The sequence below is a fragment of the Apodemus sylvaticus genome, chromosome 2 (genome assembly GCF_947179515.1).
Source record: "Apodemus sylvaticus chromosome 2, mApoSyl1.1, whole genome shotgun sequence".
Classification (NCBI taxonomy): Eukaryota; Metazoa; Chordata; class Mammalia; order Rodentia; family Muridae; genus Apodemus; species Apodemus sylvaticus.
In genome coordinates this window covers 61053565-61072314 of record NC_067473.1, presented here as the reverse complement: position 1 = coordinate 61072314, position 18750 = coordinate 61053565, and the positions used below count along the sequence as shown (strand labels likewise).

Sequence of the window (18750 nt, the reverse complement as noted above, 5' to 3'; positions counted from 1 at the left end):
CCAACAAATAAAATGTTTGCACATATAAAGAAATAGAAAAATTTAAGAAAGAACATCAATGTTCAATAGCCAAACTGGAATACACTCCAGTAAGTATAGCTTCTGTGTCCTATTTGCATGGGCTTTCAGCATTAATTAGTAAAGCCCAGGACTAGAGATTTTACCTAAGGTGACTACCCAATAGGATGACTTTTCTCATTGTAAGTTGTGCCCTTGAGATTTGGTGGCAAGGCTGATCAAGATAAGTAGCATGGTCTGGAGAGAGAAGAGACTTAGCAAATTCTTCATCTTTCTTTTAGATTACCCCATGGGTCAGGCTGTGTTTACTGCCTTGAAAGTCCTCTTCGACTCTGTGTGTTTGTTTGCCTCTAAAAATATCAGTGATGTGACATGTGAGGGGAAAACAAGGATGCCTACACTTTTGAAGAAGTGTTGTACAAACACCTGTGTGGTGATCATGCCTGTGGGTTTCTGCATACAAGTTCCAGGCTGATGCCCATGCTAAGGATGGCAAGGCATGATGCCTCAGCAACACTTCATCTTGCAGAAGCAAACCAGCTTTGCCAGTATGCCAGCACTGGGGCAATTCCATACTGGACACTTCCCCCTGAAGGTTGACAATACCCAGTGCTTCTCTTGACAAAGCAAAGCCTGTTTGTTTTTTGAAAAGGAAAATCCATAATCAAATAGCGTCCATTCACTTCTCACAAGGCCACAGGCATTTCTGCTTCCTCTCACCCTAGCAAGTGAAGTCCTGTTTGGGCCATTGTTGTATCAGAGTGCACAAAGGATCTTAAACCATCGGCTTCTCCACTAATTGTTCCTGTCGTTTCCCATGTCTCTCCAATTGCCATAACTTCCTCAATTCACACTACTGCCTCAATTCACATCCTCAGAAAGGAGGTGCTTCCACAGCATTCTGATTGGCTAGGCTCCTCTCAGACACATATTTTTAAAATTTATGTGGTATTTCTTAACTTTCAGGAAGGTGGTAGTCTTGACCAAGATTATATTATGAAAATGAAGGTCCTGGGAGCTTCACATGGTGGAGATGGGTGGGAGAAGTCACCCTGGGCTCTGGCCTCTTGCTGGGTTTGGTTAAGTGTTCTATCTGCATCTTGTGGACTTTGTTTTCCTGGCTCAATTTCTTCCCGCTTGCAGCCCTGTTTCAAGCACCTCACTTCATCAGGTGAAGGTCTATATCCCCTCTTCTCCAACGCTTCTTGGCTTGCTGCTCTGCTCCATCTTTTTTGTCAGAGAAAACCTTTCCCTTCTGAACTACTTCTTAGTCTCCCGTGCGCCTCTTTTACATGTCTGCCTCTTTAATGGTCTCTGAACACACTTGGGTGCGTGGGCATCCAGGGGTTAACTTTTCTTTTTGAAGAGTGTTTGAATGTGAAGAATGAGGGTCCAGTCTTTATTTCACCTAATGACAACTAGGCCATAAAATCCAGCCCTTCTCGAGTGTCGCTGATGATCTCCTGCCACACTCAAACCTAGCCGATGTATGTCAGCTGAGCATGCTCAGAACTCACCATTTGTCTCCGCTCTTGCTTCTTAAGCATATTGTTGCTTAGCCTGCTCGGTATGATGTAATCAGAGTTAACAATTACTTTTTAGTTTTTCAAATTAGATATCCTAAATCTTCTTTGTTCTTCCAATGATTATATGTCATGTGCTTACATGGGGAAAAATAAAAAATACTTTATTTTTATAAATAAATAAAATAAAATTTATAAATAAAATAAAAATATTTTTAAAATAAAAAATTTATAGCAATTGCAAACACAAATAACCTCTTTTGTCAATACACTACCGTTTTTCAAAATTTACACATTCTCTCATACATATTTAGCTAACAACTGTTTCTGAAAATAACTTTTGCTGTATTTACTCCTCTTGGTTTCACCTCTGTTCCAGTAAGGGCAGTTTCAGCTAATACCTTTTTTTTATTATTATTAAAAATGCCTCATTTTAGAGAGAGTGTCCAGTTGTGTTAGGAACTGATAAGGTGCTTAGTGTTCAGCTGATAGCCATTTGAGCCATAAACCTATAATCTTCCAGAACTCTAGAACACACTCTTAGTTGAATCCTGGCCTTAAACCCCATTTCCCCTGCGGTGTTGATGTATGGCGAAAGCCAATAGTCTGTCCTTTTCAGGCTCCATCAGCAGTTAGTTCTGAATTCACTGTGTGTATATTTCTCTCAACTTGAATTCCTTTTCGAGGTCCTGAAGGGCACTGTTAAAATAGATCAAATAAACTCAAGGAGGCCCGTCACAGAAGAAGTGCCAGCCTGAGAGAAGGGGTGAAGCCAACGTCCCAACTCTACTCCTAGACTCTGTAAAAGTCAAGAGGAGCGGTGGGCCAGCACAGCTCCCCTCCCCCCTGCTGTGGACCTTCCTCTTATTGGTGAGGCTGAAAAGGGCTCTACTCACACTCTCAGGATTACAGCTTTCTCATCCAAATGACTGAGAATAGAAAATAAACAAAGTGAGTCAACTTAAATTAAATTCCTTCAACATTATGGGAGGATATGGGAACCTCAGAGAATACTGACATTCCTATTCCATATCGTATTCAAATCAGTTTGCAATATGCTAAGCATTTTAATTTGCATTACTTCATTCAGATGTTAAGAACGAAAATAAAAGTGTTGTTGTCTACTGTAATGTCTTAGGGTTCGAGAATTTAGTAAGGTATTATAATCAGATTAAGTCCTTTATAAATACAACAAAAGAAAACCACCTCTTTGTCTGCACATACTTAATATTTACTGAGAAAAGTAGCTAATGGGACTCTGTGATATCAATGCCATGGGTGAGTGTTCTTTTCTAGTTGAGAAATAGCTGGGCATTACATCAGAAGGTGGCACTGGACCAAAGAATGTAGTTACTACTACACCCAAGCATGATGCCATTAATTTAGCTCTATAAAAAGTGTTCGATGCTCATGCTACTTGAGCTGTAGAGGTCAGACAGAGGGTATTTTCAAGAACCTCGCGCATCTCTCTTGTGATCACTGTGACATATTTCACGTGCTGACTGAAGTCAATGCACAGAGTGATGAAGGGTTTGGGCTCCTTAACCTATGATATTTTTCTGAATTCAGTGCTCAAAGCAAATTATTTAACCTATGACTTTGTAGTTAATCCGGATCCTTACTACCTGTGTTCAAACAAAGTAACAGGCATCTTGACTATATTGTATCTGGCTTGACTCCTAATATAGATTTTTCTAGACTTGAAGTCTTTGGGTGCACGATAAAAGCACAAATAAATTTTCAAGGGATGCAAGACATCTCTATGACTCAGAAATTGACTTGCAGGTAAAACAGATGCCAGTGGAGGAGGCTCCCTCCCTTGCCCCTCCCTCCCTCTGTTTTTTTCTTTTCCTTTATGGTACTGGGGATCAAACCCAGGGCTTTGAACATGTTAAGCATTCACACTAATACTGAATTAAATCCCCAGTGTAGGTGCCCTTTCTTTTCCTCCCTACAACATCTTCCAAGTCCCTAATTAACAACCAAGAAAGTGTTAAGCAGGTAGACCACTGACTATAGGATCAATCACATATACTCTCAGTACTTTACTAAGTTCTCATAGCATGAAGTTTTCAGAGAGAGGGAGATCATCAAACTAAGGGTATATAAAAGTACATTGTGCATACCTTTGGTTTAACTGCAGTGCTGGAATTGAAGCACACAAAACAACACATTCTCAACAACAACAACAAAAAAAAACCAAATGAGCTGCTGCTGGTAAACATCTGGTCACTGCACTGTTTACAGCCAATTCTAGTGGTGAATAAAAAGAGTGAATGGACTTCTGAATAACGCGCATTCTGGTCCCCTGGCAGTAAGGTAGGGTTTTTCTGCTGGAGGGAACTAGAGATGGCTGCATCTCTATTTTTCTCCAAACAGAAAACTTCTTTCATGCTACTAGGAGCTTCAGAAAGATTCTTACAGCAGATGGAAAGAACCCATATACATCAGGGCATGCAATTATCAGGAGCTAATTGAATTTGAGAGTTAGCTCTATCATTAGAGGGAAATGAGGCCTATCGATGCCTCCCATATATGTCTATACACTCTGCAGAAGATATGGCTCATGTTTGGATATAAGACCCGTGAAGTATTAGATGCTGCTACTGTTTAGTCCATATAGTGATGGTGACAATGAGTGACCCAAAGTGGGTGTTCTATATCTTTTAGACAGTATTTCTGCAAGGCACACTAGAAATGTAGCACAATGATCAAACTAGAGGTTCTCAACTTGTGGGTCTCCATCCCTTGGAGTTGAAGAATTCTTTCTTGGGGCTCACCTAAGCCCACCAGAAAACATTGATATTTACAGTATGATTCATAACCCTAGCAAATTAGAGTTATTAAGTTGCAACAAAAATAACTTTATAGTTAGGGGTCACTAAAACTTCATTAAAGGGTCACAGTATTAGGAAGCTTGAGAGCCATTGGGCTATCCTATAATGAATGGAAATTTTGCTGGAGGAAAAAGGAAGGAAATCAGAGAAATCCTGTCTAATCTATGGGATTAAGAGAACACTAGGGTCGATTCGCATTCTTCTGCATGCTGACCTCCAGTTGAACCAGCACCACTTGTTGAAAAGACTATCTTTTTTCCACTGGATGCTTTCAGCTCCTTTGTCGAAGATCAAGAGACCATAGGTGTGTGGGTTCATTTCTGGGTCTTCGATCCTATTCCATTGATCTGCTTGCCTGTCATTGTACCAATACCATGCAGTTTTTATCACTATTGCTCTGTAGTAAAGTTTGAGGTCTGGGATACTGAATCCCCCTGAAAGTTGTTTTACTGTTGAGAATAGTTTTAGCTATCCTGGGTTTTTTGTTATTCCAGATGAATTTGAGAATTGCTCTTTCCAGCTCTATGAAGAACTGGGTTGGGATTTTTATGGGGATAGCATTGAATCTGTAGATTGCCTTTTGCAAGATGGCCATTTTAACTATATTAATCCTGCCAATCCACGAGCATGGGAGATTTTTCCATTTTCTGAGATCTTCTTCAATTTCGTTCTTCAGAGATCTGAAGTTCTTGTCATATAGGTCTTTCACTTGTTTGGTTAGAGTAACCCCAAGATACTTTATGCTGTTTGTGGCTATTGTGAAGGGTGTCATTTCCCTAATTTCTTTCTCAGTCTGTTTATCCCATGCTCCACTATGTTTATAGCAGCCCTATTTGTAGTAGCCAGAAGCTGGAAAGAACCCAGGTATCCTTCAACAGAGGAATGGATACAAAAAATGTGGTATATTTACACAATGGAGTACTATTCAGCCATTAGAAACAATGAATTCATGAAATTCTTAGATGGATGGAACTGAAGAACATCATACTAAGTGAGGTAACACAGTCTTAAAAGATCAATCACGGTATGCACTCACTGATAAGTGGATATTAGCCTAGAAACTTTGAATACCCAAGACATAATCCACATATTAAATGAGGTCCAAAAAGAATGGAGGTGTGGCCCCTGGTTCTGGAAAGACTCAGTGCAACAGTATAGGGGAATACCAGAACAGGGAAGTGGGAAGGGGTAGATGGAGGAACAGGGGGAGGGAAGAGGGCTTATGGGACTTTCGGGGAATGGGGACCCAGAAAAGGGGAAATCATTTGAAATGTAAATAAAAATATATCAATAAAGAAAAAAAAGAAAACTAAAAAAAAAAAAAGAAAGAAATCACAACTAAATTAAAAGTTCTGTAGTACAACTTAGTGGCAATAATTAATCATAATGTGTTAAATTTTTGAAAAATTCTGAGTATGTAGATTTTGTGTATTTTCCTAATAAAAAATCCAAATATGGAAAAACAAAAAAGAAAAGAGAGAACACTAGGGGAACAGAACATATTTTGAACTGTATTTTTAATTCAACAAACAAGTACAAGAATAATTTATTCTGTTTTAAATTGTTGGAAAACAAAATTTAGAAAAGTTAATGTATAGGTTAAGGGCTCAATTGCTTTCAGTTCAATGAAAACACTGAATGATTGACAAATTCAAGACAAATGCTGTATTCACACTTGACCCAATATGATCACAAGTACACTTCACACTGTCCCATTAATTAATAATTATAACATCATGCTTAGCCAACAGGAAGTTTGCACCATCATCGTCCACAAAGTCCACTTCTCCAGAGAGATTTCTTCGCATAGATTTCCCTATATTTTCTTGATCACAAACACTCTGTCCAATTTTTCTGTTAGGGAGCAGCCAGCCATGATACATGAGCCACAAATTGTGGAAGCTTAGCTTGCAGAGATGGGATTTAGTGTAATCATCAAACACAGCAAAGGTAATCTAACACACAGTTAATGGTATGGACAGCCACTGTGAATTATGCTAATTAGGCATAAATGGGAAGCAGCTCAGGAAAGTGATTGCAATTAGTATTATTTTACACAGGCAGACAGAACAAGTCCAAGATGGGATGAGGAAAAGGAGAAATCAGAGATTTCTAAAGACTTCTGCATTTAACCTGGTCCTAAGGGAATATCTGTCAGTCAGAGCAGGATATGAGACAAATAAGTTTTATAATAAAAGCTAAAGTACAGGAGTAGCATTGAAAAAAGCTGATCTTTTGAAACAGATTAATGTTTTATTTTTGTTTTTGTGTGTGTGTGTGTGTGTTTGTTTGTTTGTTTGTTTTTACAATAATGCACAGGTCTGTATCAGCTTCTGTTGCACAGCAAGGTGAACTCCAGATCATCATGGTTGAATTGCTCATTTAGCCAAAAAATATACGCTTTGCACAGAGAGGTTTTCCAGAGCAAGTTTGTCTCTGCTCTACTGGATGTTGAACTGCCCACTATCAGTGTGACCATACTCATGGCTGTGGCTTGGAACTGGCTTTATTGGAACCCATGGTTGCTCTCACTTGCCTTCCCATGGATGGTTCCAGCTTCCTCCGGAAATGATGGCTGGTTCTAAAAGCCACCAATGCAAGGAGCCCAAGCAAAGATATTCACCTTGCCATGGGGGTCATGAACCATCCCTCCAACTAAAGTCCCTGTTTACCCATATTCTGGGAGGGAAGACACACGTTCACTGGACTTAGTCACACTGCAAGATGAGCGTACCAGAGAAGGTGATGCTAAGACTGATTGGCAAACCCAAACCTTACCTCACAGATGGGAATTGCAGTGTTCTTTGAGTTGGAGTGTTGATTTCAACTTTTAGTTAGTATTGAGAAATGACTCTGACCAACAGCCTTTATTGCCCATGTCACTTGTGGGACCATACTACACATCTTGTATCATGTGTTTTATCATGCATGTCTCCACAAAAATAAAATTTAATAGACTGAGAAATGCATGTTTAAGAGAGGGGAAAGAAAGGCATCCAGAATTGACAGATTTACCTTTCAGAAATAGTATTGCAATATCTCTCTTCCTACACATCTTACACACACATCTTACAATGTGGTTTTTGACTCTTCCTGGTGAGACCTGCAGTTTGTATCACCCTTCTCTTGAATACGGGTAAACCAGAATTTCTATGAGAATGGTTCATGACTCTCTATGTATGGAGAGCATGCTTCCAAGGGCTGACAGCTATGGTGGCTTTTGAGAATCAGCTGCCATTTTCCAAGGAACCTAAACAGCCCATGTAAAGCTAAGTAAGGTGGACCAAAGTTCCAATAAAGCCCGTTTCCAAGTCACAGCCATGTGTGTGGTCATGTTGAGTGTGGGCAGCTCAACATCCAGTGGAGCGGAGACAAACTTGTTCTGAAAACCTCTCTGTGCAAAGCATATGTTCTTAGCCAAATGAATTGTGTCTTCAGCCATAATGTTGGAAGTTCACTTTGCTGCAAAACAATGACTGATACAGGCCTGTGCATTATTGTAAGAAAAACCAGGAATCTGTTTCAGAAGATCAGCTTTTTTCAATGCAACTCCTGTTAGCTTTTATTATAAAACTGACTTGTCTCATATCCTGCTCTGACTGACAGATATTCCCTTAGGACCAGGTTAAATGCAGAAGTCTTTAGAAATCTCTGATTTCTCCTTTTCCTCATCCCATCTTGGACTTGTTCTGTCTGCCTGTGTAAAATAATACTAATTGCAATCACTTTCCTGAGCTGCTTCCCGTTTATGCCTAATTAGTATAATTCACAGTGGCTGTCCATACCATTAACTGTGTGTTAGATTACCTTTGCTGTGTTTGATGATTACACTAAATCCCATCTCTGCAAGCTAAGCTTCCACAGTTTGTTGCTCGTGTATCATGGCTGGCTGCTTGCTAACAGAAAAATTGGACAGAGTGTTTCTCAGTACAGGAAAAGCTCTGTGGAGAAATCTCTCTAGAGAGGTAGACTCCTGGTGGACTAAAACCAGGGAAAGTCTGAAAATTCCTCCTCACCGGATTGAACAAACCCTGAGCCTAACCTTAATGTTGGGTCTGTTCATCATTTAGTGTTTCCATTTATAGAAATAGATATTGAGCTTAAAAATACATATTATCTTTACTGTTTAACAGGTCTTTTGTTTCAATTTGTCGGCATTATGACCTAAGTAGAACAAACCAAGCAGAACATTATGATGAAAAGCACTTGACCTTAGGAGAGAGAAGGGCAGAAACTAACCGAAGCGAAACTCATCCGCACCTTTGATCTTTCACTCAGTACTGTGTGGCGGGAGGGATGTCAGTTTGTGTCCTAATCACTTTGTTTTCTATCTGTGAAGAGTTAGATTAAAAGTCAGGTAGGGGGTGTAGAAAGTGTCTACTGACTAGGAAGTTGGGATCCTAGCTCTAGACAGGAAAATGTTGGCTTAAAAAGTAGAACTATCCAAATCTGTGATTATGACTCAGTCAGCCAGCTAACTAATCTTTGAGATTTCCACATGTCATGCTTTGTTCACACTTTTTCCTTTCAATTTTTTTCTACCACACTTTTAAGCATCTGAGTGGTTGTTACCACGAGGAAATGGTAATGAGCCAGGTGATTGTATGTGACATTTAAAACTGAACAATCAGGCATTATGTATTAGTCTTTTTAAAATCTTCCTGTGAGGAGGGTTTTGCTTTTGTTTCATATATCATATAAAGTTCTTTTGTCCGAATTATTAAGAAGTGTATCACGAGTGGGGAGATGGCTCAGAAGTTGCGAATATTTGCTGCTCTTCCAAAAGAACCAGGTTTCGTTCCCAGCACCTATGTTTGGTGGTTCATAGCTACTTGTAACTCCAGTTATGGGGGACCTAATGCTCTTTTCTGGTCACTGTTTGCACCGTGCTCATGTGCACATGTCAACACACACACATACATAAGCAAAAGTAAAAATATAAAAGAAATACAAGGATATAACATCTGTGTCTTTGCCACCTTGTTTATACTTTTTCTTCCTATTCTTGTTGGCACATCAAATCACAACATAACCGTTTCCTTCAGAAGTAATCATACACCAAATTGTTGGGTTATAATTGTCCTTTATCTAAGATGTTTTCCTCCATATACAGGTTGAAAAATAAGAATAAGCCACTGTATTCTATGAACTAGATTCTCTGATCTTGAGTTTATTTCTGTTGTAGCTTCATTCTGTTGCTGTGGTAAAATACTTTGACCAAAAGCAGCAAAGGGGAGAATTGAGGGATTTTCTTTGGTTTCAGATTCCATTGTTGTAGGATAGTCACACATGTGTGAGTGCTTTAGACATCTGGGCTCACTCTATTTACAGTCAAGTGAAGAGAGAACCAAGCCCATATGGTTCACTTGCACCTTGCCTTCAGATGTTCAGCTAGCTTTTCTAACTTTTATATCACTTAGGGTTCTGCTCATGAAGTGGTGCCACCCTAGTAGGCAGGGTCAGTTCACAGTCAAGCCATTACCTCGCAGACACACCTACACGCCAAACTTGCCTAGATACTTCCGCAACTGATATCCACACTCTCACCGTCCTGGTTCTAGTTTATAGCAAGTTGAAGTTTGAAAGCATAGTGTAGCAAGAAAAGTAAGCTCTTTCACATGGACAGATTCAACTTACCACATATAAAAATATTTCCATGCCTTTACTATCTTACTAAGTAAGTTTATTACGATTTATTTTTCCACGAAACTTACTCATCTACTCAGTAGCCTTTGTGATGAATTAAAAATTGAAGCGATTTTTGCCTCTGGATATTTGAAGCATTCATTTTATTATGAAAGATCTATGTGAGAACTCCCCCTCCCCACACACAAAAAACTGAGTTCAAGAAATAAAGAATAATGCTGTAATCATAGCAGCTCATTATTTTGTTTTTAAACTTGATCTTCCACAAGGTTATTACCTAGAGTTGAATATTAATGGACTTGGGCTGTCTTTATGCAGAAGAGATCTTAAACAACAATGTTCATAAGGAAGGACATTAATCAGGGGAGAGAAGAGAGCCTTGTTTCTAATAGTGTTTGCATAATAGCTACCCTTGGGTGTGTTGTTTGGCTTAAAAATAAGTATCCATGCTTTCTTTAGCCAACACAATGAGAATTATTTGTGGTTATTATTCTGTTATACAATTTCCTATGTATTTATGGGGATATCAAACTGAGAAGCTGCTGGAAACTCGAAGACACAAATAGCATTGCTCAGGAATGATGTAGGGTAGAAGGTGTAGAAGTTGAAAGGGATTCTACTTGGAGGATTGGTAGCAAAGGACCTAATAGCAAGCCATTAGGGAGGGAAGGAAAGAAGCAGGCGGGCCTGCTGAAGAACATTCAGATTCTCCTCTGATCTGACTTTAACTCTCCAGTTGCTCTCTATCCCCTGTAAGAAACAATGCAAGAATCTGATCCTGGCCTACAGACACTTGCTTCAGTGGACTGTGAAGCTACAGTACAGTGATGTGTGGCTGCCCTCCACACAGAACTCCTTGTAGCTTCCCTCATGCACTATGTTTCCAAGTTCCACGCTTTCGTTCAGATTCCTTCCTCAACTTAAAAGAACTTCCCAAACCTTCCTTGCCAGTTAATTCTACTTACCAGGCATAGGTTGGTTTAAATGTCCCATCCTCCACAAAACTTTCTTTGACTGTACTACTAGCCATAGGTCTTTACATGGACTGTGCCCTGGGGGTTTCTTCTATTTCCTTGATTTATTGTGTGCATGTGCCAAGTTTGATTTTTCATAAATGTTTTAAATAATGACCTCATCTCCTTGCAGATTTCTCCACATCCTCCCACTTTTTATGAGCACTTGCATTTGTTCCGTGGTGAACACATTTCGTATGGTCTCGAAAACATAAACCGTGCTGCTGTTTGATCTTCTGAGTGGGTTACACAAGACTGTAGGAACAGTTCGTTCTCGCAGCTCCAGTCGCCTTATTTCTTGTCAAGATGGTTTGTTGCAGCCAAGGGAGCTTTCTATAGTATGACAATCTGAACTTATTTGTTCCTCCAAACTGAAATTGCTAATTGTATTTTCCATGCCCACTTCTTTGTGATCTGTTACACAGTTTCTGTCCTGAAGAAAAATACCTCCTCATGGCCCCTTGATCTCTCCTTCACATCTGAATATGTTATTTTAGCAGAGCTGCACATGTCCAGCTTCCCCTGACAAGGGAAGTTGTCAAAGAAAGGCCAGGGTTATCCTTGACAGACATTGCATTCTGAATGATTGGTTTGTGTGTGTGTGTGTATGTGTGTGTGTGTATGTATGTATGTATGTATGTGTTTGTATGTGTATGTGTGTGCATGTGTGCAGGCTTAGGAGTGCTGAAAACTATCCCTTTATCTATTTATAAAGTCTTTTAAAAACTTTAACCTTGAGGTGAGCATTACAGCAATAATTTGCCAAGGAGGGAAAAAAAAAGGCTTAAACTGTTCATGTCCAGCAAATCACACAGAATTATGTCCTGATCCATCCCTCTTTCCACAGCACTGCAAACTTAACCCACAGTACCTTCTGCTACCTTCTGTGGGACCATGGTGCCTGGTAGGGCTCTCCCCACACTGACTTCAGTGCAGTGAACAGAGCCCTAGACCTAGGTTTGTGGTGCTGGGGCCATGATAAGCCCTGGGATGCACAGGATTTTCATAGGCTCTTTGGACATATTAATTCCTTTTCTATAGCTCCCATATTTCTCCACTTCTTGCGTCTTTTTTAAAATACAATAGTTTTAAAATAACTGTATGCCTGTTATGACACGTCCCTATCACCTCTATGCCTCTCATCCCCCCGCCCCCCCCTCCGTCTCCATCAGCACCCCCCACATTCCCTACTAATCCATTCCATGGCCATGACCATGTCTTGCTTTGCAGCCCGCTGACTTGTCCTTCTGCCTTCTTGATTCGCCTCCATGAGCTGATGAGCCTCTGTGCTTTGCAGAGGGAGACTGGGTTCATCATAGACTCTTGCACACCAAGTGTGCATTGCTTATAGCTTCTTGCAGAAGGAAACATTCCTCTCCCTCTTCTGTCCTACACAGTCCCCCCCTTCTCCTTGCCTCCTGTTCCTCCCATGTTCAAGCAGCCATCCTCTCCTCTGTAGGTCTTCACGGCTTCTGGCTAATAGATGGTGCTCAGCCCTGCAACACTGATATATGGACTCTAGAACAGGACTCTCAAATGTGCAGTAGGAAGCCTGGGAGCCAAGTGGCAGCTGGGGTACATTCTCTCTCTCTCTCTCTCTCTCTCTCTCTCTCTCTCTCTCTCTCTCTCTCTCTCTCTCTCCCTCCCTCCCTCCCTCCCTTCCTTCTTCCCTCTCTCCCCTTTCCCTCTCTCCCCTCTCCCTCCTCCCACCCCTCCCCTTCCCATCCCTCTCTCTACTCCCCTCTCTCTTTCTGTCTGTCTGTCTTTCTGTCTGTCTCTCCATCCCTCCCTCTCTCCCCCTCTCCTTCCCTCCCCTTTCCTTCCTCTTCCCTCTCCTTTCCTCTCCCTTCCCCCCTCTTTCTCCCTGTCTCTCTCTCTCTGTCTCTCTGTCTCTCTCTCTTATGCTTGTGTGTGTGTGTGTGTGTGTGTGTGTGTGTGTGTGTGGTGTCCATAGGTCAACCTCAGATTTGGTGCTTCAGGAACCATCCACCTAGTTTTGAGACAGGATTCTTCTCTGGGTCCTGGGGCTTCCAGGGGATGGTAGGCCTGCAGGACAACAAGCCCCGGGAATCTGCTTATCTTCCTCCCTTACACTGGAATCCCACGCTCGTGCCACCACGTCTGACGTTTTCTGTGGGTCTTGCTGATCGGACTCAATTCCTCGTGCTTGCACAGAAAGCACTTTCATGCATGAACCATAGTTCCAGCTCTGTACTCCTTGTATTTTTGATCTGTGCTCCTAGACTTCAATTAATTTAATTGATTTGATACATCACTCAAATAAGAATAAAATAAAACTTTGCAAAATAAAACTTAAACATTTTTTTCTCTAAAGCTTTGTGATTTGAAAGACTGAGTTCTTAGTTTGAATAGTTTCCAAATTGGCATATCTCCTTTTCTGAAGACATCAGTTCTACAAATGCAGGTAGCTCCCTTTAGGAATCATGAGTGTCTTTAGATTTTTTCCCTTAATTTAACATGATTTTCTCATTTACTTTCTATATACTACATGCATAAACCTTTAGAAACTTCAATTTTCTCTTATAAGTAATTCTTAGTCTTATTTCCATCATGGGCACCTATTAATAAGTCACAGGCCTGTGACTATTCTCCAGAGAATACAACTGAGATAACAGTTTCCTCTTCTTCTCTAATCCTCTTAATATCTGTGGCAGTGAGTGTTTCCCACTACAATATTCACAATCAAAATAGCCAGAGATATGCTCAGTCTCTGGGGAATAAAGTACAAGGAAAGAAAGGAGGAACCACAGTGTTAACCCTTTCAGCTAGCCCGCAGGGTGTTAACCCTTTCAGCTAGCCCGCAGGGTGTTAACCCTTTCAGCTCGCCCACAGGGTCTAGACTTCTTCTTTTGCAATTGTGGCAACTGAGACTCGTGGAGTTAAATAGTTTTCCCAGTGTTGCTTACCTCATAAGGTCAGAGCTAAGATTTTAATCTAATGTGACTCCAGATTTCACATTATCTTTGCAGTACTGGGATGAGAAGAGGCTCAAGAAAGTATTAGAACCGTGGGAATGGCTGGTGCTTGGGTGGGAAAGGGAATTTTGTCTGTTTGACAGTGAATCTCTGTTCCCCCCGGTAGAGATTACTTCTGAACATGGAACCAATCATTTGTAGCTTTTCAGTGAGAGGGTCTTCTACTAATAAGACATCTCTCTTTTGTCTTTCGCAGCAATTTTGCAGGCAGTCCTAACTGGTGACCTTATGAAGGTAAGCTATCCTGCTACCAACATATTGGGGATTCTTTAAGAAGCTTAATTCAAGCATGCCTCCTCAAATTTTCACGACCCAGTCTATAAACTACTGTGGAGTACATGGAGGGAGGAGGAAAGATCTGCTTTTGAGAAACGAGTAGAGAGAATGAGCGCTCACCACCCTGCTTCTCCTAATAGCAAAGGAGTTTGGGAGATTCCTTGGAGTATGGTAGATTGTCTTTGGTTAGGTTTTTTTTGTTTTGTTTTGTTTTGTTTTGTTTTGTTTTTAAGAACTCTATTTTCCCATGATAAAATGCTCATAGTGCCTAGAATTCTGCTTTCTAAGGCTCACATTTGAAGAATTTGACTGCTCCTTTAGGTGTGTATGGGGATAAATACATATATAAGAAATGCCTGGGTCCAGCGAGAGCTTGCACCTGTTGATATAGTCGTCTGTTTCAGAAGTCACGCCCAACTGGGAACAGACTGTCTAGTCCATCTGGATGTTTCAGCTTGTGCTTGTATCTTCTGGTAGATCTAGTTTATAAGGAATTAGATATCAACTACATTACAATTAGATATCAATCTAACTACAGCTAGATTGCCTGATTTCAGATCTTGCCTTTGCCATTCACTCTATGTGGATGTTTTATACCATAAGCGCATTTTCTTGGCGCCTTAATTTCTTTATCTGTGAAATGGTATTGAAGTCTTATTTCTTCCTTGGTTTATCATAGGACTGGATGTAATCACATGATAAGACTGCCAATACTATTCATGTTGCATAGGGAAGCACCTAAAATGTTAGTTGGTTTAGTTTTGCTATATAATTCTAACCCATTTTCTTCTAACAACAGTTATTAAAAATACTTTCCATGATGTACTCTGTGAATTTGTGCTAGGGGTCATGGCTGTCTACACGTCTCCATGTAACTAACTCCAGCAATGCTGCCATACTCTACAATGGTGCTGGCTGACTCTGAATGGCGGATATACCTTTCCCATCATGGACGTACAGTACAGGCCAAGAAACCAAAGACCATAAAAGGAAGCTGAAAATTGCTTTTTCTCTTTTCTCCATATCATATTTTCCCTTTTCCTTTTCATCTTCTTTTTCCCCTCTCCTTTCCTCCCCTCCCCCTTCTCCTCTCTTCCCTTTCCATTTAAAAGCACATCTGTTGGATAAATCAGAGAATGCCTGTTCTACACTTTCAGAACATCACTAACAGAAAGCAGAGAGAGGGAGGATTGCCTCTGAATTGGTCAACTGAAGCTTCAGTTCTAGGATTCTGACCATGTTGCCTGTATAGTTTCCCACTTTACTGTTCCAGGGCATTGTTAGCCAGAAGAGAAGCCTCATCCCTAAACAGGATTCCTGGGAGTTCATGGTCATTCCTCTTCGGTGGGCTAGCCGGTAGCAATATACACCTCTGAAAGGACTTACCTTGGAGTCTGTGGAAAGCAAGAACAACTGCTGCCCTTGAAACACTTCTGACTCAGTTTGTAATCTGAAGCTCTTTCCATATGCTGTTATTCTAGGACAACATCTCCCCATATCCTGGAGTGTATTGTTACTCATTTAAAAATATTTTACTGAGAATTGCTTAAAATACAAAACAGCACTATATCTAATTGGTTATCCTGGCACAATCTACATTATAATTATTCCCTGTCTGAGGAGTGACTCAATAATGTCTTATATACCATGAGATGAGATAGAGGGTGAAGAACTTTTTCAGTCCTATCTATCTATCTATCTATCCATCCATCTATCATTTATCTATCTACCATCTATCTATTTACCATCTATCATCTATCTATCATCTATATCTATATGTTAGAGATCCATTTATCATATATATTTCATTTTCATATTATCTCTATGCTGCTCCTTCCTGTCTCTTCCCCCAGAGTTTGAGGATATAGATTCATTCTCTCAGCTCCTGTGCTTCCAGTTCCTCTCATCAGCCACTCTTCTTGACTGAATTTCTAGTTACTTTTTCTTGGCTCTTTCCAAAGCTCTGCTCTCTCCCCTGGTACCTTCTGTTGGCCTTACACCATCTCTTTTTGCAGTCAACACTTTTGTTCTTCCTATAAGATTTGGAGGCCACAGAGGCTGGTGGCTGACTCATTTTATTGTTGCTTATGTGTTAGTTTTTCTTGAGACCAGCTCTGTTAGTAGATTTGTCTTCAAATAATCTATGAGGAACTTCACCAAGGCTCCTCTTATGCTGGGATTCCACAGTTTGGAGAATGGTGACACGTTTGCATTTTGTAATATTCGATACTTCAGGAACTCGTTCTTTATCTTCATCTGTCCACTTTCCTCTCTGGTGGCTAAATCCTTGGCCTTTCCTACTGGCTGTTCTCATACAGAAGCAATGGCATTCACACCATTGTTTTGGTTCTCATTAGTTCATGATCTTCTCTAGCCCTGTTAGGTATGCAGTGCCTGATTCTTGGAAGGTCTCAGAATGGAGCAGAAAACCTCCCTCTGAGTGTATGCATTAGCATGTGTGCACATTATATGTGCACCGTATACAGGGAAAAGAAGCATGTGTGTTTATGCCATATCAAAGACAACAAAAGACACAGGAAAGGAGCCTGGAGACTCAGAGCCAAGTTCTTCCTGCTGCAACAAATGCTGGATGAATCTCAGGAAATCTTAGTTTTCTTCTGAGAATAGGGGGCTCAGAAGAGGGGGTGGATCTTCTGAGAATCGGGGGCTCAGAAGAGGGGGGTGGAAATTTCTACTTCCTTGAGCTATTTGGCAGACAGACCCTTTCCGGAGTTACATGACACTAACCATCCATGTTAGTGATGGAGAGATGGTCCTCTGTGTCCTCTGAGGCTGAAACCATCTGTGGTTTACTAAAGGATGTTTCTGTGTGACCTTGCTCTGACTCCTGCTCTGGGTGCTGCTGATATTCCTGCCCTGTGTCTCTCTTTTTCAGCTCATGGAAAGCTATAAGAATGGAGGGAGCTTACTAATTCAGGGACCAGGGCACTGTTCGCTCCTTCACTACGCAGCTAAGACCGGCAATGGGGAGATTGTGAAGTACATCCTTGACCACGGTGAGTAGGCAAGTCTCCAGGGATGACCGTGAAATTCTAGATAGCACCATCTGTACTGACACTCAACAAGGTCTTCCCAACGTAACACTCATCAGTTGTTTCTCTGACACTCATGGTTGGTACAGGTAAGACATCTTAACCAAATAAATAAATAAAAACAAATAATTTTTACATTCAAATTTATAAAGGGGAAGGAGTTGGGAAAGAAATTAATTCAAAATTTAAAAGCTTTCTAAAATGTTATCAGTTGCTGGGCACTGTGGTGAATGCCTTCAATCTCAGCACTCAGCAGGCAGAGTCAAGTGGATTACTATGAGTTTGAAGACAACATGGTCCACATAGTGAGTTCTAGGCCAGCCAAGGCTACAGAGTAAGACCTTGTCTCAAACATAAATAATTAAAATAAAGTTAATTAAATTATTTTTCAATTTATATCTTCATTCATTTATTTTTTGTATTAATGGTTTTTTTCCTGAATGTATGCCTGTTTACCATGTGTGTGTCTTGTCCCTGTGGAGGTCAGTAAAGGGAATCAGATCCCCTTGAACAGGAGTTAGAGATGGCTGTCAGACACTGTGTGGGTGCTGGGATTTGAACCTTTCTCTTCTGCAAAAGAAGCCAGTGCTCTTAACCACTGAGCCATCTCTCCAGTCCCTATTTTAATTTATTTAATTTAAGTTAAATTTTAATTAACTAAATAAGGCCTGGCATAGTTGTCTTTATTTTGTAGAGTTTTTTTTATTCGATATAATTTTTTATTTACATTTCAAATGATTTCCCCTTTTCTAGCCCTCCCCCCACTCCCCGAAAGTCCCGTCTTCCACTTAATAGACACTCTTTTTTTTTTTTAGAGTTTTTTTTTTTTTAATAAATTATTTGTTTGGACTCAGCTGGGTAATCTATATTTGTGGTTGATTCTTCTGCAGATTACTGTGTTTGTCCTACCCAGTTTTTCTAGTTTCTTAGTTTTTGTGGTTTCTTTTTTATTAGATATTTGCTTTATTTACATTTCAAATGGCATCCCCTTTCTTCATTACCCCTCATAAAACCCCCATCCCTTTCCCCTCCCCCTGCTTACCAACCCTCCCCCACACTTTCTTGACCTGGCATTCCCCTTCACTGGGGTGTCTGGCCTTCATAGGACCAATGGTCTCTCCTCTCATTGATGTCTGAAATGGACATCCTCTGCTACATATGTAGCTGGAGCCATAGGTTCCTCCATGTGTACTCTTTGGTGGGTGGTTTAGTCCCTGGGAGCTCTAGGGGTACTGGTTGGTACATATTATTATTCCTCCTACAATAAGCAATGAAGCAAACCCCTTCAGCTCCTTGGTTCCTTTCTCTGACTATTCCATTGGGGACCCTATGCTCAGTCTATTGGTTAGCTGTGAGCCATAGGTATTTTGATTCACCTTCCAAGAAGG

At 40.6% G+C, this 18750-nt stretch overlaps 1 protein-coding gene across 3 annotated transcripts in view; it reads left to right on the top strand.

The window, feature by feature from the left end:
- The window catches only part of Dgki (diacylglycerol kinase iota), a 453557-nt gene that overhangs the window by 411841 nt on the left and 22966 nt on the right, over positions 1-18750 (top strand). For all 3 annotated transcript variants that reach the window (XM_052173449.1, XM_052173448.1, XM_052173450.1), the window contains exons 29-30: positions 14230-14267; positions 17206-17326. In XM_052173449.1, the coding sequence (XP_052029409.1) occupies positions 14230-14267; positions 17206-17326 (159 nt within the window). The remainder of the gene's footprint in view (positions 1-14229; positions 14268-17205; positions 17327-18750) is intronic.